The sequence below is a fragment of the Bactrocera neohumeralis genome, chromosome 2, assembly GCF_024586455.1.
Source record: "Bactrocera neohumeralis isolate Rockhampton chromosome 2, APGP_CSIRO_Bneo_wtdbg2-racon-allhic-juicebox.fasta_v2, whole genome shotgun sequence".
NCBI lineage: Eukaryota > Metazoa > Arthropoda > Insecta > Diptera > Tephritidae > Bactrocera > Bactrocera neohumeralis.
Window position 1 is genome coordinate 16786801 of NC_065919.1, and position 22987 is coordinate 16809787.

The 22987-nt window shown below is 35.3% G+C and overlaps 7 protein-coding genes across 8 annotated transcripts in view; 4 read left to right on the forward strand and 3 right to left on the reverse strand.

Moving 5' to 3' along the window:
* Positions 1-545, reverse strand: part of LOC126751216 (arginine kinase) — a 2306-nt gene extending 1761 nt beyond the window's left edge. For both annotated transcript variants that reach the window (XR_007665862.1, XM_050461276.1), the window contains exon 1: positions 32-545. Coding sequence is in view for 1 of the 2 variants with exons in the window: in XM_050461276.1 (XP_050317233.1) it covers positions 32-40 (9 nt within the window). In the remaining variant the exon portion in view is untranslated. The remainder of the gene's footprint in view (positions 1-31) is intronic.
* LOC126751215 (uncharacterized) overlaps positions 1-7828 on the forward strand; it is a 25444-nt gene extending 17616 nt beyond the window's left edge. The window contains exons 16-20 of the mRNA XM_050461275.1: positions 2961-3104; positions 3172-3348; positions 4447-4696; positions 7040-7397; positions 7486-7828. Coding sequence (XP_050317232.1) covers positions 2961-3104; positions 3172-3348; positions 4447-4696; positions 7040-7397; positions 7486-7663 — 1107 coding nt within the window. The 3' untranslated portion in view covers positions 7664-7828. The remainder of the gene's footprint in view (positions 1-2960; positions 3105-3171; positions 3349-4446; positions 4697-7039; positions 7398-7485) is intronic.
* LOC126751214 (probable ATP-dependent RNA helicase spindle-E) lies at positions 7732-19715 on the reverse strand. Its single transcript, XM_050461274.1, has 18 exons — positions 19425-19715; positions 19094-19363; positions 17063-17212; positions 16620-16859; positions 16436-16552; positions 16143-16360; positions 15923-16077; positions 14334-14500; positions 13946-14276; positions 13738-13883; positions 12515-13116; positions 12286-12436; positions 11992-12216; positions 10196-10537; positions 9562-10131; positions 9331-9452; positions 8300-8518; positions 7732-8232 (listed from the first exon to the last, which is right to left on the reverse strand). Exons 1-18 carry the CDS (start codon positions 19614-19616, stop codon positions 8097-8099), a joined length of 4353 nt encoding a protein of 1450 aa, XP_050317231.1. The 5' UTR covers positions 19617-19715; the 3' UTR covers positions 7732-8096.
* Positions 17463-18864, forward strand: LOC126751218 (uncharacterized). The gene has a single exon (XM_050461278.1). The coding sequence runs from the start codon at positions 17525-17527 to the stop codon at positions 18713-18715; it is 1191 nt and encodes a 396-aa protein (XP_050317235.1). The 5' UTR covers positions 17463-17524; the 3' UTR covers positions 18716-18864.
* Positions 19716-19827: 112 nt separating the features above from the next.
* Positions 19828-20991, forward strand: LOC126751220 (histone-arginine methyltransferase METTL23). The gene is made up of 2 exons (XM_050461279.1): positions 19828-20155; positions 20254-20991. The coding sequence occupies exons 1-2, from the start codon at positions 19916-19918 to the stop codon at positions 20842-20844; spliced, it is 831 nt and encodes a 276-aa protein (XP_050317236.1). The 5' UTR covers positions 19828-19915; the 3' UTR covers positions 20845-20991.
* Positions 20897-21273, forward strand: LOC126751221 (SRA stem-loop-interacting RNA-binding protein, mitochondrial). The gene has a single exon (XM_050461280.1). The coding sequence runs from the start codon at positions 20897-20899 to the stop codon at positions 21155-21157; it is 261 nt and encodes an 86-aa protein (XP_050317237.1). The 3' UTR covers positions 21158-21273.
* Positions 21198-22893, reverse strand: LOC126751217 (dihydroorotate dehydrogenase (quinone), mitochondrial). Its single transcript, XM_050461277.1, has 3 exons — positions 22710-22893; positions 22388-22597; positions 21198-22321 (listed from the first exon to the last, which is right to left on the reverse strand). Exons 1-3 carry the CDS (start codon positions 22770-22772, stop codon positions 21362-21364), a joined length of 1233 nt encoding a protein of 410 aa, XP_050317234.1. The 5' UTR covers positions 22773-22893; the 3' UTR covers positions 21198-21361.
* Positions 22894-22987: the final 94 nt, after the last annotated feature.

Consider the following 22987-nt stretch of genomic DNA (forward strand, 5'->3'; position numbering starts at 1 on the left):
CACATAAATAATGAAGCGCCACGAAACCTACCGAAGACATGTTGAACACAAGCTTGAATTCGACTAAAAAAATGCCGGATTTGTCGCTTTCTTTCAATGACAACAACAAACTCTTTTACTTTATTTTATAACCAACGAATATATGTAGAATTTAAATTTGAAATTAAAAAGTGTTATTTGTGAATTTCGTTTTAATTCTAATCAAACACAACTGCAAAATTAGACCGTAGTTTCACGACGCTCTTTACAACTGGCATAAATAAGAAAAACTGAAATTTTAGCTGCCTAAAAAAATTAAACATTCACTTGTATTCGTTTTTGAAAAGATTTCAAAATCTCAAAACGAAATTGTACGCCATAAAAACACGGCTCTATCGATCAAACGCAACGGACTGAGTGAAAACGGCTTGCAAGGTAATGGAGTTGCAGTTGTTAGCAGCACGACGTCGGCCGTGCTAGACATGTTGGTGTTGTTGTTATATATCACAAAGTATAAATGCGTGTATATGTAGGAGCTTTTGGATGGAGTACAATAGACGCAAAAGCCTTACCCCAAAAGCAGTCAACGAACTGTTGAAGGATTTCACAGTCCCACAATGATAGGAGCTCAAGCTGTATGGAGAAGTACGTACGTATGTAGGTGTATTGAACAAACTGTTGTAAGAAGACAATTGTACATTCCTCCACGCTGTTGTTTTGTTGTGGTAACTAACGTGTCTAACGAGTCGACACCATGGCAATTTGTGTGAGCTACACTGCGGTGATTAAAGTGATAGAAGAAAGTGAAATTTTGGAACGGCAGAAAATATTCCCAAACCAGTTGTGAAAAATGCTACCGAGTTGAATATCCTTCCACGGATATATTTCTGCATCTGCTCCGATTACGTAGATCCGACTGTGTTGGAAGCATAAGTACTTTTCGAGTCTATAATTCGCAATTGAAAGGTCGAGAATCATAAAAAAAAAATTCTATTTCTCCTTTCCTTTTAAGTCGTTCCAACAATCACTTCTCGCATCGACATCCATTTTTCAAGCACCTCTTTAGAAGACTTTAAGAACCACACATACCTTATATACATATGCTATATATATAATAATAAAATATATATATAATGTATAAATTTAAGTAAAGGGAATATTCTCCATGTAACGCCTTTCAATAGCCGTCAATACCGGCAAGATGTTAACTAACTCTGACCACACTTACGTATGGTGTATATTTAACCTCAAATTGAGCTCATTTTTAAGCATTCATTTATGAGTGTGTATGTACTATTTACAGAAGTCATTTAATGCATTTTTGATTTGTCTCGTGTTTTCACACCTAAGTACAGCTGTTTAGATTCTTTTGAATGTAGACTGTGCGTAAACGTGCTCAGCTCGTCAACCAAACTTTCAATAGTTTACCAAATGCATAGTATATATGATTAAGGACCTCTCTAACTTTGTAGCTTCATTCTTCTTTTTTATTGACGTGGACAACGCTTACGCGGCTATAGGCGAGTACAACACCGCACCAGTCGTTCTTCCTTTTCGCTGCTTTGCGCCAATTTGAGAGTCGATGTTAGGACTTCAAAGCTTACGAACGTCTAAAACACTGGAGACGTTTCTCCCGTCTATCACAACGTGATCGATCTGGTTGATGGCTTTTCGATCCGTAGGCAGCCAGGTAGCGTGGTGAATTTTCCTACGCTGGAATCTAGTTGAACAGATAACTATATTTCGGGCTGCGGCAAAGTCGATCAGCCTCAACCCATTTGAGAGTCGTCTCAGTCCTTGTCCCGTCCATCGTACTTCTTGGACGGCGGTGATGTTTGACCTTATTTTTACGAGGACATCAACCAGCTGCGCATCGGCATCTTCCCAATTAAAGGACCCGACATCCCAGGTGCATGTCCTTAAATCGTAAGCCTTAATGCGTTTGCAATGGACGTCATCAAAAGGGGGGTCTCTGGTCCGAGACTGTTGTTTCATTTTCATTGGGGTGGCCTGCGTAGCCGCTAGGTCTTTTAATTCGCTCAAGTATGTCAATGTCGTCGTATATCTCATATAGCTCATCGTTCCATCGAATGCGATATTCGCCGTGGTCAATGCGCAAAGGACCATAAATCTTTCGCAGAACTTTTCTCTCGAAAACTCGTAACGTCGACTCATCAGATGTTGTCAACACCCATGCCTCTGCATCACATAGCAGGACGGGAATAATAACGGGAATGACTCATAGAGGTTGGTTTTTGTGCAACGAGAGAGGACTTTATTTCTCAATTGTCCACTCAGTTCGATATGGCACCTGTTGGGCAAAGTTATTCCACGTTAAATTTCCAAGCTGTTAATACTGATTCCAAGATAGACAAAATTATCTACTACTTCGAAGTTATGACTGCCACCAGTGACGTGGAAGCCAAGTCGCGAGTACGACGACTGTTTGTTTGATGACTGGAGATATTTCGTCTTGCCCTCGTTCAACACTAAACCCATTTGCTTCGCTGCCTCATCCATTCTGTTGAGACCAATGATAAAGATCAATATCATCAGCATACGGCAGCAGCTGTACACTCTTATAAAAGATGGTGTCTTCTCTATTTAGTTCTGCAGCTCAAATTATTTTCTCCAGAAGTTGAAGAAGTCACACGAAAGGGAGTCGCCTTGCCTGAAGCCCCGTTTGGTATCGAACGGCTCGGAGAGGTTATTCCCGATCCTGACGGAGCTTTTGCTCAACTTCAGTTTACACAGCCGTATTAGTTTTGCGGGGATACCAGCTCCTTTTCGTGCTGTCAAAAGCAGCTTTGAAATCGACGAAGAGGTTGTGCGTGTCGATTCTCTTTACACGGATCTTTTCCAAGATTTGACTTCCTTCGGAGAATATTATCAAGAACCAAAATTAATTATAACTTATTTTCACAGATTTATTAGTCCTTGAACTTAACCTACATATTTATTTCATTTATTTACTCTTTCAGGCAGAAATCAATGCAACCTATGCACCACTCGTATTCACGAAGCGACCGCATACCTTCAATCTAGATGTGGAATTCGGCAACGCCAGCAGAACGAACGAAAATCCGCACAATACTTCAAAAGTGCATTTCTCCGGCAGGGCAGGCGTAAGTTGATTTAGGAGTTAAACGATACATTGAAGAAAATCTTAACAAATATTTTATATACATTCAGCCTTCGGATTATGCGCGCGATTTCTTACTCTCAGACAATCCACTCACCGACACCGACTTTTGTCCGAAGGAAGTACTCAAATTCAGCCCTATACCCACCTCGAAATATTGTAAGCGTAGTAATTTTGAGAACTTCACATCGATCACCAAATATGATATGGATTTGAAATTCGATAATGTAAGTGATTTGAAAGCACATCATTTGTGTAAATGTTGACAATTTTTAATCACATAACCTAACTTAAGATATTGCACTATTTCAACATATTGTATGGTATATTTATTAGCTTTAAAAATATTCCAACTAAATTGATATAAGGTTAGATTAGGCAAGGTTAGGTTAGGTCGCCGGGCTGATCTAAAATCGATGAATCTCACTTCGACAGAAATACGTCTATTGTGTTACCCATAAGCTCCCTAAAGTTTGATCAGATACTCATCGATCGACGAATCGTTTTGTGCTTGCCACAAATTTGTTAAGCCGTTTAATTTAAATCCCAGCAATTTCGCTAACTTCGACAAAGGTGTGTCTACGGAGATATTATTTACAATGCGGAGACTAATTGATTTAATCATGCCTTTCCATTCTTTCGAACACACGTCCTGGTAAAGACTAACTTCAAATCCACAAACATAAATCGCAAATTCTATCTATTAACACACTCAGTATATATGAGATCTTCTTTTATCGTATGTTCCTCAGTTGAATGATGTTCTTCCTCAATGAAGTTTGCTCGCCTATTGTCAAGTTTGAAAGAGATCGATTAATATTACAGAGTATTGAATCCCTCCAGACATGCTTCACGCTCTGCGGGCTTTTGATATGTTGCTGATACTCTCACTACAGTTGATGGAGAGACCTCTTTATCCTACGTAGAGTTGATCATTCTTTATTAGACAAAGGTTGGGTTGATTGCTGTTGCAACTCCACGCTATGAATTGCCTTTGTAAGAAAACATTGCAATCTTTCAACGAAAGCTTAGTTATGTAGTAAGAGATCTGACGGTCAGATATTGTGAACGAAAAAAGTTCAACGCGTTTTTTCTGCAGTTTTGAAAAGCAATAGTCTCAATTAAGATATCTCCATAATTGATATTTTCCCGTTTAACTTTAAAACGGCGCTTTCGATAATAAGTTCGGTTATACCTCACATGTCTTATTGAAGTATTTTAGTATATAATTATTATAATTATAAATATTTGTTATAGTCTATGAGTATTTATATACATATATGTACATATTTTATTTAATGTACTAATAAAATTATCTCCCCTAGATGCCTGCGTGGTTTGATTTATGGTCTACGCGTTTGGACCACTTCGTCTCAGCCTTGTCTGAGAAAAAGGTGGAGAGTCTTAATTTGGATGAGGAAATTAATTTCTCACTTCATGCACCCAACGACCATTTCTGGCTGACGGTGGAAGTGAACGGTGTGCATTGGCGTATTTATCATATACCATTTTTGCAGAAATTGGACTCCAAATATGATGCCTCACATGAGATATCCTATGATTCGGGACTCAAACGTAAGTTATTGCAAAACAAAAGGTTGCTTAATGCATAGTGCGGAACTGTATTCCGCTAAATCGCATGTCTCTCCGACGGGACCAATGGAGTGAGTACTACTTCATGGGAGAGAAGAAGACATTTAAGCCTAACCTATTGTAAATGTCTCAATGTTATCATAAGTAGAGCTGACGTTTCGGCGACAGCTTTCCATTTTACAGAGGACTCGCACATACATACATAAATGATGTAAAGTTTTCCTCCGTAAAACTGCCTCCAAGTGTGGTTTTCAGCTTTTCCCTTATACCTAAAAACCGAGGGCAATGATAGAGTACGTGTTCATAGTCTTCTATGCACTCTGTACACGACGGACAATATGGACTAAAGTTATAACAAATTTTGTATAGGTAGCTTCTAAAGCACCCATGACCACTAAGTATGTGGGTCAGGTTGAAATCCAGGTCCCCATGTTGTTCGAAATCTGTCAGTGTGTCCTCCGTCCTTTGCATGAAGTTTGCCGCCGTCGCTGGTGATGCTTTTGCTTCGCTCCTCTCTGTTTGCTGCTGTAGACGTCTCTGATAAGTTGTATATTCCCGTGAACTCGTCACCCTGGATGTCTATCGGCGCCATACCGGCTAATATCTTTGATATGGTTCGAAAAGAGCTTATCACTTATTACGTTAATCGGTCTAGCATGTGATTTTATGTGTAGCGCCTGTATCCATATTGCAGCCCCATACAGTAGAACTGATCTCATTACCTTAACTATTAAAAATTGTCGGCTGGAGCGCACACAGCCTCTATTTGCCATCTTTCTAGATAAAGCATTATAGATATTATTTGCTTTACATGCCGTGTTTTCCAAGTGCTCCGTGAATTTAAGTCTTGAGTCCACTATTACACCAAGCTACTTCAACTGTGGCTGTGAAGTAATCTCACATTCTCCTTTAGTGAGCGATATATTCTTCAATTTTCCTGTAGCTTATGAGCAAGCTTCTGTTTTCTGCTCAACCATATCTTTGTCTGTCCGTAGGTCCGTAAATACACAAATTAGTCTCTCAAATTGTGAAAAATACGAAAATTTTTATTGGAAATTTTGCGCACGTCCTTTTCTCACCAAGAAGCTGTTAATAATGGTCTAGTATAGCATTTTTTTTTGCGGGTAAGGGGTGGAAAATGCCTTCATCATCATCAGTGCAGTCAGTGCGGTCACTGAAAACCCCCCTCTAAGGAACCGTCACCCACCCTAGAACCACATTTGTATTACTCAGGGTGGTGTTCCATTTTTCTCATTGAAATTTTTACATCTGCGCACCTGCGTCCAGGTCCCGCTTTTTGCTGCTTAGCAAGATTGCTGCGAATTTCTTGATAATCTCCTAGTTTGCTTCACTCGCCAGCGTGACGCTGATTAAATTGTTCGTGTTTATTGGGCCAACCAAGTCTTCTACGGCGGTGCGTTCTCGTTGCCATGTGGAGATACTTTTTGGAGTATCCGTGATCGGATAACAGCTGGGTGTGTATCCCATCTTCGTTGTCATGTTGTTATTGTATCTTTCTTTATTTGTTCCAAGGCGCTCTTGTTATGATTGAATGTTTTCTTTAGCTCCCACAGCTTTTTCCTTTCGGATGCCAGAAGGTCAATTGGGACGTTACCGCTTATAACTAATATTGCATCGTCTGACACAGTTCGGTAGGCTGATGCAACCCTGAGCGCTGCGGTGCGGTGCACTCTGGCCACTACTTTACGCCGGTTTTCATTTTTAAGCACATCTGCCCAGATTTCAGCTCCATATAATAAGACGCTGATTATCGTCGACATTAGGAGCTTCCTCTTTTCTTGGCTGAGGCCTCCGATGTTGGCGATTAATCTGCTGATTTGCTAGGTGATTTTCGCTGCCTCTCCTGCGGCGTGCTGGTTAGTCTGGGGTTCAGTCTTATGGAGTCCTAGGTAATTTACTGATTTTTGCGTCCTAAAGATATCCGAGGTCGTTTGCATTCTTATTTCGAGAGGTATGAGCTCTGTTTTTTCTATAACGAGTTGGAGTTTGTGTGAGTCGAGCCATGTTTGCGTCCGTATCATGACCTGATTAAGCTTTCTTCGCGTTTCTTCTGTGTATCTTGCTGTAATTACTGCTGCAATTTCGTCCGCGTAGTCAATTAAGTACGATTCGTCTACTAAAGCATGCCATACAAGCTGACCGATAAAATCAAGCCCATGTATGAAGAACTTTATAAGTTGTGAAGCTATAAAGCTTCGGTGCAGCCAAAGTTAACGTTTTTTCTTGACTTTACTTAACATTTGAAATCAGTTGGTAATTCTTTCATCTTTTTCTACACCAAAAAAAAAATAATAATAATTGCAGGCTCCTGCTCGGTAATAAATGGCATGATTAACACCTTCGATGACTACCTAATCAACCTGAGCGAATTCACCAAAGTAACCGTGGCGAAACACTGTCAAACACTATTGGCCGCCGACTGTTCGGTGTTGCCAGAGATGGCCATATTTTTATTGCCCTCACCGGAGAATGGTTTAAGTGCAAATTACGGTTTACGTGTTTATATTGGACAGAATTACTTCACTTTCCGGCCGGTAGATAATCATACGAAACTACAAGATGATGCGCCCATATACATAACGGTTAACAGTAATGAGACGTTGATCAATTTGCGCGATAAGCCATACAGATATCCGGAGGATGTGAGCGATTATGATTTTCAGTGAGTAAACTTCTTCTTCTTAATTGGCGTACATAAAATTTGTTTTTGGATTTTTTTTTATAAACTGTAAAATTTTTACCGTATGCAGCGTGGAATTGACCGAACATAATATACTGATCGTGGAGAATGCGCAAATGCATGCGACCATACAATTCGATTTATCCAATGTGTTGAATCTGGAAATTTACGGCCTCTACAAGAGTAAAATGTGTGGACTCTGCAGCAAACCGTTGAATGCAATGCAAAATTACACATTATGCATGTAGCGGAGAAAGTTTCATTACATACAAACACATATGCGTACATACATTGTATATTAAAATATGCATAAAAATATGTTATGTAGAGTAGCAAGTTTATTAATACGAATAAAATTACAAATTAATGAGAAGTTTTAATAAAAAAAAATTAAAATGATAATTCAAAATAAATGGACATTCAATTCATTATGTTCAAAAAAAACTGTGTATGTATGTATGTATGTAAGTGGTCATATTTTTAAATTCGCTTTCGGGTATGTACCATGTCATATATAGGAAGTAGAAAACTTAAAAACTAACTTAGAAATACTAACACCTTTAAATAAACGAATATAGTTCGTTTATGGCGTGTGGAAAATAACGTTATTCGTTTATTGCGTGTGGAAAATAGCGTTTGCGGGTAGTTTATACGAACTACCACTACCAATAGCCGAAAAAGTTAACGTGGCATTTTGAAACGTATCTGATGCTCACGATCACGATGCAGCTGAGAGAGCAAATGTATGCGTAGTTGTACGATATTCTCCAAATTTTGATTACATAGCTGACAAGTGAGCGTTTGTATGGGGCCATCACTGAAAAAATACGATAAATTCAATTTAAATTTCACTTTTCAAAAAATGGCTTGCGTTTTCCACTCACAACTGACACAAGCGATGCAACTCCTGACAGTGTACGCCCAACGAGTGTATGCGATCGAATTTCTCATCGTACAATCTGAGTGCTGAATGCATCGGGAACAGTGAGCGATGACCGTAAATGGGTTCGGTTTCGATCAAGTCTTCTAGATCGTATGGTTGCCATACATTATCGTGACTATCCACATGTGTTTCAATATATTTGCGATTTTTGTTCAATAATCTACAGGAAAGAAAATAGAATAATAAGTTTTTTGAATGTTAAAGACATATAACAAAAATAAATACGTGCTTAGAATGTACGATATTACAAAGTGAAAGTAATCTTACAGAAAGTTTTCTCAAAATCTATCATGAATTCTGAGAGGTTTAAACATTTATCCAATTAAAAATTTATAGAAAAACTTTTCCTTGATCTTACAAATAATGACACATGATCTTAATGCAGCCTAACAATGAGGGAAACGATGACAAAAGAAAATACTAGAAGAAGAAGAGTTAAACGAAATAATTATCGCGCCAATTTGAGAATATATGTATATTGGAATCAAAAATAATTGCGTCAAAAAAAACTGAAAATGAAAACCTGGCTTTGTAAGCCAGGCCTTCATGACTTGGGTTGATTTTATGCCAAGGTCTGTCGGCACTGCGTCTTAACCAAAAGCTGTGTTGAAAAATGTGTATGATGTTACAACAACAATACCAAACAAACGCGTCTACATATCCAGAACAGAAACAATAACAGCTAAAGCAACTTTCAAATCTCTACAGAAATGCTTGCTAATCAATCCGACCATGAAGTCACACACATTAGTGCCTACAATTTAAAATTTTCTAATTTTTCATGCAATGTCAACAACAACAAAAGTAGAAGAACCTCAGAGAATCTAACTATTCGCACAGAAGTATGACAAAATATATATTTTTAGGCTTAACGTCCAATATTCACCTAACTGGTACGGAATATGTAAGTAATACAACAACTACAACTCCAAAAGTGTCTTACTTTCAAGAAATGTTTGCTTATTCGCTTACCTTATAATTAAGTTTTTAATTTTGGCAGATAAATCGGCGCGCATATTTGGCAAAATAGTTGGACGCTCATCACTTGGATCCGTATATAACATGGTATCCATGCAATAGCGCAGTTGATTAATCTGAAAGCGAGAAAATTTCATAACAAAAAAATCCAAATTTTTTATACATAACCAACCCTACTTGTATTTTTCAACTACAATATAAAATTAGATCTAAATGTCAACTCACCAACTCCAAATCGTCCTTTGTAATGTCAGCATCTAGATTCAAAACAATATCATGCTCCTCATAGAGTGGCTTATAGTTATCCTTATTATAACCCAAGCCCGCTAGTATTGCTACATATTTGGTTTTATTAATATTCCGTTTTATCTGCATGGTTGGGCAGAAGAGCAGCGTCATTAATGCGCTAAAACCATGTATATTTGGCATAAGTGTCGTCGAGCGCGCAGTAAGCTTTTCGGTGTTTTGCGCTTCCGTAATGCTGGCCGCAACAATTAGACGTTCGTGCACATCCTGCGGATCTGTGTCGATCAACACGGAATTCACCGAATCACGTTCGACATGCACACTCTTCCAGGTGCCTATGCGCACGGCGGAGAAAATCTTCGTCTCGAGCGCACTATATGGACCGCGTAGGTTAATAGTTTTGGTGCAATATTCACGTGGTGGTGGATCCACTTCGACATCGACTTCCGGTTGTATAGAGCGTAAATATTCTTCATTTTGCTTGGAATGATCTTCGTCGAGGAAGCGCGTAGCAACAGCTTGTTTACGTAAGCGGAAATCATGATCGGCCTGCAATACATATGAAAACAAAAATTAAATCAATTATTCGTATGACAAACTTTTAACTACCCACCTTAGACATATAATTCTCATCCGATTTATGTGCGAGCCCCTTTTCAACCAAAATGTCGTTCAGTGTGCCTGTAGCAGTTTTTATAATCACATTCGAAATACCAGACACCACTGAGTAAACTTCAATTTCCACCACACCCGCATCGGCTGTCTGTTGCATGAATTCCATTGCTTCATCGGGCCATTTGCCGCTAGGACATTTCACCGTTGACGGCTCGACCATTACAAGGCGACATTCAAACATACGCGGCGGTATGTCGTGAAGCGACTCACAGTGACGCGAAAAGCGACGCAATTGTTCGAAATCTATAACATCAGTATTGCCATAATCGATGAAGAATACCTGGAAACCAAACATGTAATTAAAATCAAATGCTCCAATCTGAACAATTTATTCGGAGATTGTACAGTTGCCTTGGAAAATTATTCATGCCAATTTTCGTGGAAATATCTTATCAAATAAAAAAGTTTTATATACAAAGACTAGGTTTTAATCGATCAGTTTGTATGACAGCTACATATAGTATATACTATAGTTGTCCGATGAGCGCCTTCTTGAGGAAAAAAGGGCGTGTGCAAAATTTCAGATCAATATCTCAAAAACAGCGGGATTAGTTCGCGTATAAAGTCAGACAGATGGACGTAGCTAAATCGACTAGGCTCATCACGCGGAACATTTATACATATAAACATACATATTGGGTAGTCGAAAAAGTCTTTTCGTATATCTAATCAAACTCAAACTTATTTTTTTATTTATACTAATAAATAAATAAACAAATATGTATCATTTTGGTCGACCACTTTTTGCCATTTTTCCGCTAGAGACATTATTCCATCAGTGTAAATCGAAATTTCGAAATTTCCAGAACGGAAACGAGCGAAGCATTATTGTGCTACACGAACTGATACAGCATGATGAGGCATTCTTCCCTTTTTTATACAAAAATTTCAAAATATGGTGATTTTTTTCATAATTTCCAACCATTTTTGAACAGCTGTAACTTTTTTTCGACTTCCCCGAATTTAAACGATGCTTAAAATCTCACATATACTACTGCAACGACAACTATTGCCAAAATACGAAAAGACTTTTTCGACTACCATATATTATAGGGTTTCCGACGTTCCTTGTGGGTGTTAAGAACTTCCTGACAAATTTAATATACCCTCTCCATGGTATAAAAAAAAACATTCACGAATTATTTTAATTTTGGTGATGAGTGAACTTTGGCAGTGCTAAGGCTGCCAGATTTTTCAATAACTGTAAAATGCCGTTGGTGAATATTAATCCAAAAAAAAAAATAATTCCAAATTGTATATCGCAAATAAAACCACGCTTAATATATTATATATGTATGTGTGAATATTAGATCGCGTATGCGGGAAATGTTCTACTGATCATTATAAACAACTTTGTCTAAGAGACTATGGGTCTTACACTGCTTTCGAGCCAGCGTTTTTAAAAAATCTGTATAGTAGATATGTGAGATAGTTGTCTGAACTGGCCGATTCCGTGAAATGATCAATAGAATATCAAAATGCATCAACGTATTAAGTTTAATTCGCATATTTTAAAAACTGATGAACGAATTTTTATGATCCCTAAAAATTTCGCCTTAAAACGTGCTGGCTCGTTTTATATGCATAGTCCCTTGGGCAAAATTATTAGGAATAATCCGTAAAATATTTACGGCATACGCGATTTTTTCGTTTTTTGGCTGCCAGTAAAACGATCCGCTCTAATGAATATACATATATCAAAAAGAGAGTAAAAAAAATGCATATCATAAATACCTTAAATTGGCAATGTTGTCGCGCCGCAGTTAGCACTTTCACTATCCTAGCGCGATGGTATTTATTTTCAAACGGTGCGGCCACCATCATGCCTTTAGCTATGGCGGCAGGACTTTTGAAACGACCGCTTTGTAGATTTTCGGGACTATTCAAGAGTGCATGGATTTCACGTAAACGCTCCATTTCCGAAAGCGGTTGAAAATAAAATTTGCTGCAACTTTCAATCTAAATTGAAGGCGAAAATATACGTATATACATATGTTTTTAAAATGAGATATGAAAACTTTGGCTCACATGTGTTATATAGCCGCGTATCATTTTTTGAAAAACAGAGGGCAGGACAACTAATTCAGGATTTTTGATTTGCTTCTTGACCGGTTGCCAAACACCTTCCACCATTGTGCCAATACGTCGCTCCTCGGCATAGCGCACCTCGTTACGTGGACTGCGAAAGAAATTATATAATTAATTGATTATGTTTTCAATACGTTTTTTTTTTTGTTTTGACTGCAAACCAACTTACTCCATGACACGTATGCTTGTGCGTATGCCAAGCATACGCATGCGCACAGCCTTATAAACATCGGGGCAAACACGTCCCGGCACAAGCAGCCGATACGTGCCACCATCGTCATCGGCATCTTGATCTTTTTTGAAAGTGACAAACACACGTTCGGCGCCTGGCTGAAAACGCACTTCGATATTTTTCGGATGTATGCGCATAAATTTAAACAGTTCCTTAATGGAGCCCGTATACAATTGGCCAATATGACGTGTATTGAAGCCGGTAAAGTAGACGGTATTGCAGGGATCATTGCCGCAGAGCGTATGGTAAATACCACGTTCACGTTCGGTATCATTCAAATTCGAACGTGTAAAATAGTTGGGATAGAAAGCGCCAGCAATAATGATTTTCAATATAATTATCTTTTCGCGATCAATCCAGCAAACACGTTGATAGGCATGCTGCTCGCGTATGCCAAGCCTTTGCAGACGTTCACGTAATTCCAGCACAAGCAAATGCATTTCTTTCATTGAACGCAAATTGATGAAATAACGATTGGCCCAATAGTGTTCGCTGGCTTCCTCGTGGATATTTTGTTGTTCGCGCATCGATGACCAAAGCTAATAATAGTAAAAAAAAAAAGATCGAGTTTCACCGACGTTTGAATACAAACATGAGGGTGCTCCGGAAGTTTCAGTTTGTGTCCGTGAATCATTTACTTTTCCCCATAAATTTAACATAGGACTTCATAATCTTGTTTTTCTTCCACAAATAAACCTACGACCTTGGAAAGAGGATAGCCTAATACAAAATTTAGCGCTCTACAAAAAAGGTCTGAATTATTTTTTCCATAGAACCACTGCTGTAACATTTATGCGTAGTTAAGGTTATGCATCAAATGTACTGCGGCGCACACAGAAGTGCCTTTTAAATTCTGTGTTGCTCATACGCCATGGTGTACATTCATACAGTTTGCACTGTATAACTAAGATATAACTTTAAGTGCGTATAACTTTTAAAGGAAAGTTTTTTATAAAAAAATTAATTGGATCCTTTTTGTAGAGCGCTGTATTTTGTATTAGAAAATATTTTTTTCAAAGTTGTAGCTTTACTTCGAATAAGATTTAGGCACTGTTCAACTGAAAATAAAAAGCTTGTTTACATTGGACAATTTTTTTAGGGCAAAAACTGAAACTTTCGGCTCGTTTGCAAAGAAGTTTAAAAAACTTTAATAAACCTACACGATAAGCTCTTAAAATGGCAAACAAGTCCGAGCCAGAACCATCGGCCCAAACTAGTTTTTGTATATACGCCTCCACTTGGGTATTTTCACGACCACGACGATCGACGCCAGAGCGGAATATGGAACGCACACTTAAGCCGGCAGCTAACAAAATACAGTATGATAAACTTAACACAAAGCTCTGTTATATATATAGAGTTTACTACCGATTATAATCGCCTCTTCCATAGCGCTGAATATATAACCCAACAATATGAGACGTGTTAGACGTATGTCTAATGGCATGCCGGCCATCACACGACCCATAAAACTCAAATCACCATCTTGTATGGAATATGCGCCATTAACGGTGGTGAAAAGTGCGCCCACCTCTTTCAAAGTCAATATGGTGTTATGTATGTCCGAGAGATTTGGCGGTGTCATAGCCAAACCGAGTATATCTGGCGGTGGCCCCATCTCAAGCAATTTGGCTTTAAGCACCGCGTTTTCTAGTGGGCAACGCAACATTTCAGCGGTACCAAATTCTTCCATATAGTGCTGAAAATAATCATATATTTTAGCTTATGATGACATGCAATTTTTAAATATACATACTTCATAGAAATCTTTTGAGACCATGCGATAGACACGGCCATTCATTACACGACCTGCACGACCAGCACGCTGACGACAATTGGCACGTGATGCCCAATGCAGTTGCAGCGACGAAAAATTTGTAGCAGTATCAGTGACCAGTGACTTCGTTAGGCAAAAATCAATGACTAAAGCAAAAAAAATATATTAATATATAATATATATAAATTAAATACATAAATAAATAAATTTAAAAAATATATACATATAAATATAACATAGAAATTATAATTAAATAAAATATTAAAAAAATTAAAACCATATATACATATTAAAAAAAATTAAAGAATAAAAACAATTTAAAAAATTAAAAAAAACATAAAAAGAAAAAAAAAACACAAATAAAATTATAAGAAAAAATGTAATTATAAAAATAAAAATAAAATAAAACTTAAAAATTTAAAAAACGTATAAAACAAAATTGAAAGTAGTTAAAAAAAAAAAACAAAATACGAAATTAAAATTAAAAGAAATATACATACATACATAAAAAAAAATACATAATAAAATAATTATTTTAGTTTTAATAAAATAATTATTTATAAAAAAGTTTTAAAAATTAAAAATAAAATTACATACATATTTTAATATTTATAGATGTACATACATATATATATGTATGTCACAAGAAAATAAAAAAATATTTACATATAAAAAAGTTTTAAAAAAAAAAAATTAAAAATAGAAATATTTACATACATATTTACATAATAATTATATGTACATACATATGTACATACATATAAATAAATAAAAATAACGTTCACAAGTAAATAAAAAAATATAAATTTATCATATATATATAAAATAAATATAAAAAAATATAAACACATAAATATTTAAAAAAATTAAAAAATTAAAAAAAATAAAAATATAAAAAAAAATAAAAATATAAAAAAATATAAAAAAAAATATAAAAAAAAAATAAAAAAAAAAAAAAAAAAAAAAAAAAAAATAAAAAAAAAAAAAAAAAAAAAAAAAAAAAAAAAAAAAAATAAAAAAAAAAAATAATAAAAAAAAAAATATAAAAAAAAAAATATAAAAAATATAAAAAAATATATAAAAAAATATAAAAAAAAAAAAAAAAATATAAAAAAATATATAAAAAAATATAAAAAAATATAAAAAAAAATATAAAAAAAATATAAAAAAATATAAAAAAAATATAAAAAAAAATAAAAAAAATATAAAAATATATAAAAAAATAGAAAAAAAAAAATATAAAAAATATAAAAAAAAAAATTAATTAAAAAAATATAAAAAAAATTTTTAATTAAAAAAATATAAAAAATATTTTTAATTAAAAAAATATAAAAAATATTTTTAATTAAAAAAAATATAAAAAATATTTTTATAAAAAAAAAATTTAAAAATATATACGAAAATTTAAAAAATTAAAAGATATATACAAAAAATTTTAAAAATAAATTTAATATAAAAAACACATATAAAACATATAAAAATAAAATATACAAAAATTAAGTATAAAAATTTTAAAATTAAATATATATAAGAAACTTTAATTAAACGTTATGCCATATTTTACGCACCGTATTTAACGTCCGGCACGGTTATAGAACTTTCCGCAATGTTTGTCGCCAGTATTACTTTACGAAAACCAGCTGGTGGGTGATTAAATACTTTGCTCTGCTCATCCGGCGAGATTAATGAATGTAGGCGTATGGGAAAGAGTTTTACATTAGTGCTGGAATTATATATAGCAAGTTATTTAATTTTTTAAATTAACATATGTATATGCACCGCACATACTCAACAGATTCGCTTAACGATTCTAATTTGTGGCACATTTGATCAATTTCATTGATACCAGGTAGAAAGATCAGAATCGAAGTTTGTGGCAGTGAGCTCGGATCCATGGAAACAGAAGCTTCCTGCTTCTCTATATTATCTATGACAATAATCAGTTTATAGGCAATATTATACATTTCTTTCGATATGCCAGGATCAGATACGTCCACATCGGTGTTCTATAAGCAAAATATGGAAAAACAACCATTAATACATAATAAACTGATTTACGCAACGTATACGTGAACATTTACCGTACTATTGATGCGACCCAGATCGGATAAATAGAATTCGCGCACCTGATAAAGGCGACGTGTATCAACGCGCAGCACTGGCGCCGGATTGCGGCGTATGGTAAAGTAATCAGAGAACTAAAATTAACATAAAATTATTATGAAGTTTCTAATATACATATGCAATTTACTATAGTATACCAACCTCTCCAGCATTGATTGTAGCTGACATGAGTACAACTTTTACACCGCGTGAATTTGTAGTCAACAGTTTTCTTATAACTATCAGTAAAAAATCCATTTCCTGGTCACGTTCGTGCACCTCGTCAAGAATAATATGTGTAAATTGTCTAAGTGACTTCTCCTTTATAAGTTTTTGCAACAGTACACCAGTTGTGCAGTACAGCAAGCGTGTATCTTCGGAAACTTTCGCATGCAAGCCCACCTAGGAAAATATATAGAAAGTATTTCAATTTTGTCTTTACTGAACCTTATCAATTGTTGTTATTGCAATATTTCCGCAATTTCTTTTGACTTATTATTGACTTTTTATATACAGGTGGTTACAAAAATTGAACCCTTTCGAAGGCGAGCTGGCGACAGCTTTTTCAAAAAAGTTTTTAATTTAGTCGCACATTTCCATTTTACCTGAAAACCAACAACGGAACCTTCTTCCCATTTTCTCTCCTGGCAAACACGCCTAGCAATAGATATTGCTGCAATCCTGCGTGGTTGTGTGCAGACAATTTTGCAGTACTCCCGATTTACATAGGCTTCGTCGAGTATATACTGAGGCACCTGAAATATAAAAAAAAAATATATTATTAAAAAATATTTATATGTTAAAGTTATTAAATATTGGATAGTCGAAAAAGTCTTTTCGTATTTCTAATCATATGTTAACTTATTTTATATATATTTTTATAATTTAGGAAATTTTAACATATAAGGAATACCCTAACGTTATTGTTTACAGTTTCTATGTAAATACAAAATATCCCAAAATAAATAATCTATCGTGGATTGGCCACACTGAACAATTATTTTGACATGTCTGAAAGCCGATTTTTTTGCTGCTGCGCTAAACAAAATTAAGTGCGAAATATTATCATGGAATTGGCTGTTTTCGAGGACTGTCGAAAATTAATAGCGCTCTTTGTGCGTTTGGGAAATAATACTTTCTCTTCATTTTGTAATCAGTGGAAAACTTTGCAATTCCAACATATTTACTTTGCACAAACATCACATATTGAAATAATACAAACGACCTCTGCGATTATGCACTGTGCAAAGCACGACATATGCAATTCTGACGAGGATGACATAAATATAGATCCACTTGTGGAGAATAACACGAGAAACACTACGGCGCAACACTTTGCAGATGAACGTATGCGGAGAAGAATCGGTTGTCTATATCTGCTATATGTAACTTACTTTAAACAACCTACAGAACGTTACGTTAAAATTGAATGCAATCTAAATACTTGGAAATCAATAAAAAACTTCATAGACTCCTTGCCATTAACTCCGGATATGGACGAACCTCGTTATATATTTTGGAAACTATTACAAGTCGGTGCATTTTGTTTCACAGCTTTAAATTATTGTGTAGGCTTGGAGGATTTTGTTGATTACGATAATTTGAATGATGAAGATAATGTAGACTTTTGTCAGAAGAATAATAACAAAGGACTCGGACAGCAATTACAAGATTATCCAGCAATTCAACGCATATTACCCGCGTTAACAGTGCTTGAAGATGGTTACAATGAAATGAAGGAAATGTTAGTGAACACAAGTAGAAGTGGTATGCATAAGCAATCCCTGCCAGCAACAACGATTTTCAAAAGTATGGAGGAGTGTTTTAAAAATATTCAGGCTATAGTTGAAGATGGTGAGGGAAAAGAAAGTACAAAACGAAATTTGAAGCGTAAAAGTTTCACCAATAATCAAAATGATAAAGAGAGGGAACTAGTCAGTGGTGCAAGTGAGAGCTCTTCAAAGAAAAATAAAACAGTTAGAAGAATGTCTGCGCGTACAGTATTCACCGATGAATTGCCAGACGATTTATTAGATGATCTGCAAGAGCAAGAATCCATAGTAAGCACGGAAGATCAAGATTTGTCTGATGTTGAGCAATCAACAGAAGAAAATGTGTCTGATGAGACGAATGCTCATTTAACAGAAACTCAAGAAAATGGTGAGCAAGAGGGTGATGTCCATGTAAAGAGTAATGGAAAAGAAGTAATTGAGCAGCAATTAAATGAACTATTAGAAATAGAACTAAACAAAGAATGAAAAACGATTTCATCTAATAAGGATAACTAATTAAGTTAAATAATCTTAATTAATGTCAAATATATTGTAAGTAACAACAAAAATGTAAAATATAAGCGAATTGATGAAGAAATATATTTAAAAATGAATATACATAGATACCAAACATATATATATGATTTTTTTAAAAAATACTATTCAGACCTAGAAGAAATCTTTTGTGGTCTCCGAAAAGGTAGGAGACTATAGTATCCTCATAAAAACTCAGATACATATCGTAGCCGTAACTGCTAATTTATATAAAAATAGGAATTTATGTACTAGCTACAAATCAAAGAGTTTTCGCTTATCATACCATATTATGTACATATATATTAATGATATATTATAATTACTCACCTGTGTAGTTTTTCCGCAACCAGTATCACCTTCAAGTACTACCACAGGATATTTACGTATAGCTCCCAAAACTTGGTCTTTGTTGTCGTGTATTGGAAGCGATTCATCTCGATTCAAATTAAAATTATATCGTGTATATACATTGTCATCAATTCGATTTGTCTTTGGTTTAACATCATCTTCATCACTTAAATCTTCAAGTTCATCCATACATGTAGATGAAGTTGCGCCATGCCGTGACGAACGTGTATCATTCATCGGGTCGTCCTCCTAAAACAATTAATATAACTCATTTTTCTACTTTTAAATTTTTTAAATGTTAATTTTTTGCCTCTAATATTCGTCTTCGCTCTTGATCGGCAATGTGTTTGGAATATTGATCACCAAAATATTCGCGCTTAATGGGTCTGCCACTATCAGCTTTGCCTGCATTAGCAGCAATGTTACCCGAAACACATCCTCGCGGTACAGGAACACGCTTAAATTCTTTAGTGAAGTCAAAGAAAGTTTTCATTTCATCCATTTTTGTTGCCACAAATTATTTATTTATAGTCTTCGCGATTGGTTTTTTAATTTATAAACTTATCTGCAAAGTTATTTTACTCGATTGTCTAGTCCAAAAATTACTTCTCCGTTATTTCCCATAAAAGTGCTGCCAATCATATACATTAAATTTAAAGGGTATTTTATAGTAATTTTTTCATGACATTTTAAAAGCCCCGCTAGTTTTAATCCCGTTGTAATAATTTCGTGGCTTTATTATTAATACAAATTTTTTTTATATATATGTTTAATTCTTCTTTCCCTTAAAATTAGTTAAAAATGACTAGTGGTTATCAAGTGAGCGAAGAAAGTGATAACGAGCAAACAACAACAGCTGTGGCAACGGTGACAGCAACAACAAGTACTGCAGGTACACAAATCGCAAGTGTAGGTGCTGGTAGTAACGAAATTCCTGAGCATATTAGAAAATTTGTATTTACCAATCAGAATACTGTAATCTCAAGCGATACCACTGCATTAACAGAACCTCTGGAAAAAGTAGAAGTTCAAATACCTGAGGTAAGCCTTATAGATACTTTTATATACCATTAAATTAACAAAACGTTTTTTATTTACATTGAAACAATGATGTAACGAACTTAAATTGATCTCCACAGCTCTTACAAAGTGGTTACTCCTTCTATACTTGGCCGTGTGCTCCGGTATTGGCTTGGTTTTTGTGGGAAAATCGTCGAAATCTTGTAGGCAAGCGCGTGCTCGAATTAGGTGCAGGCACAGCACTTCCTGGTATATTGGCTGCTAAATGCGGTGCACGTGTTATACTTAGCGACAGTTGTATATTGCCAAAATCATTAGCACACATACGCAAATCTTGCTTAGCAAATAATCTTGTACCAGGACAAGATATTGAAGTTATCGGTCTCAGTTGGGGTTTGCTACTGAACAGTGTTTTCAACATAGGACCCCTTGATTTGATAATAGGAGCAGATTGCTTTTACGACCCAAGTGTCTTTGAAGACATACTTGTAACCATTTCGTTTTTACTTGAAAGAAACAAAGACGCAAAGTTTATTTGCACATATCAAGAACGTAGTGCCGATTGGTCTATCGAGGCGTTGTTAAAAAAGTGGAAGCTTCGATCAGTACCTATCATTATCGACAACTTGGGTAAAAGTTCTGGAGTTGACCTCTTGGAATTAATGGGCAATCATACTATACATCTACTTGAAATCACAAAGGAGCGGTGAAAATTTGTAACGGAATTTTTCATTTAAAAAATAATATAACGATTTATTCATAATGTCTGGCGTAGCACGCAATTCTTATAAACTGTTTGTTGGTAATCTACCATGGACCATTGGCCAAAAAGAATTACAATCATATTTTTCCAATTTTGGTCACGTCGCAAATGCCGCCGTTGTTTTTGATAAACAGCTAGGCTTCTCAAAGGGATATGGTTTCGTATCATTTAGCAGTCGCGATGGATTTAATAGTGCTTCTAATAAAAATACACATTTCATCGAAGGACGAGTACTCAAAGTGCAGCCAGCCAACTCTTAAGAATATTCTAAAAAGAAATCGTCATCTACATATGTACATCTTCAATTTTTATCACTTGTATTTATTGAAAAAGTTCTTTATTAAAAATATTTCGTAAAACTTTATAAAAAGACATATATGTACATGTTTTTATTTTTAATAACAATACCTTTTTAGTATATTATAAAGGAGCACAAACTTTTACGTATTTTATAAATTTAACAATCATTTATTAAGGTAACTTTTGTAATTTTTGCCCACGGCATCCTTCACGCTCGTATACCCTTTATCAGCCAGCAATTGAGATAGCTCTCTTTTAATGCGTTGCACAACCGGCGGTCCTTCATATATAAAGGCAGTATAGAATTGCAAATAGGAGGCTCCTGCCTCTAACTTTTCTAACGCATCCTGACCTGAAGAAATGCCGCCGACACCAATTATGGGGATTTTACCGCCTGTTTGTGCATATACTTCAGCAATTATTTGGGTCGATTTGGAACGTATAGGTGGGCCACTCAAACCACCAACCTCTTTAGCCACCTCAACTTCCTTCAAATTATCACGTGTTATTGTTGTATTGGAAACTATTAATCCTTCAACGCAACATTTTTTCTTGTTTATAACACTAACAATGTCATTTATATCTTGTTTAGTAATATCTGGGGAAATTTTCAAAAATATAGGTATTTTATTATTAACCGTCAATGAATTGCGCGCTTCAATTATCGCTGTTAGCAACTGTTCCAACTCCTTTTTTCCTTGTAAATCTCGTAAACCTGGAGTATTTGGACTACTCACATTAACAACCAAATAATCAGCAATGGGACCAAACACTTTTACACCATTCACGTAATCTGAAATCGGAGATTCCGACGTTTTATTTTTACCTAGGTTGACACCCAGTACTCCGTTGAAACCTCGCACATTCCTTAGTTCATTTAAGCGCTCAAACACCACCCGATGTCCTTCACTATTGAATCCATAACGATTTATAATAGCTTCATCGTTAATCAAACGAAAAACTCGTGGTACTGGATTGCCGGGCTGCGGTTCTGGGGTTACTGAACCAATTTCTACGAAACCAAATCCTAATTTGTGTAAGCCCTCTACAGCTTCACCTTGCTTATCAAAGCCAGCAGCAATGCCGATTGGATTCGTTATGCCTTTATCAAAAAATGTAACAGCCTGAAATATGTATGTTAAAGCATTTGTATTGGTATTTAAATATTATATAAAGTTGTGGGTACAAACCAAATTATGTGAGTCTGGAAGTGACGAGGCTGGAAACACTTTATATTTACAAGCCAGAACGGCCAATTTATGACTTGTTTCCGCCGGCAAATAGCGTGATAAGGGCATTAAAGTGTTCTTGTAAAATTTTTCATTGCCTTTGTAAATACAAAACCCCGCATAGAATATAGTTGCGCCTGTGGTCACAATCAACAAAGATTTAAGTTTGTTCTGTGGATAAGCACAAGTTTAAACTTTTGTATGTAAGGACAGAATTACGATGTAAGAAAGTTCGTATGATGATATTTATTGCAGTAAGTCCACTACTTTATATTTAATTTACCTTTCGTCGCGGCAAAACTGGTTCTCTCGCCGTCATTGCATTCAGCAAATGTGATAATCTCATTTTTTATTGTATAAAATTTTATATTTAGCGGTTTATAGAATTACAAAATCAGCTGAGCAAAATCAAGGCAAAAAGAATTGATCCCAATTTCAACAAGAATCAAGAATGATAGAAATAGTTCCTATCCATTCTTGCAATTTCAATACATAACCAGTGATGTATTTCATTTGAACAGATAATAGGGGGATTCTCTTGCTCTTGCAAATTGCACGATG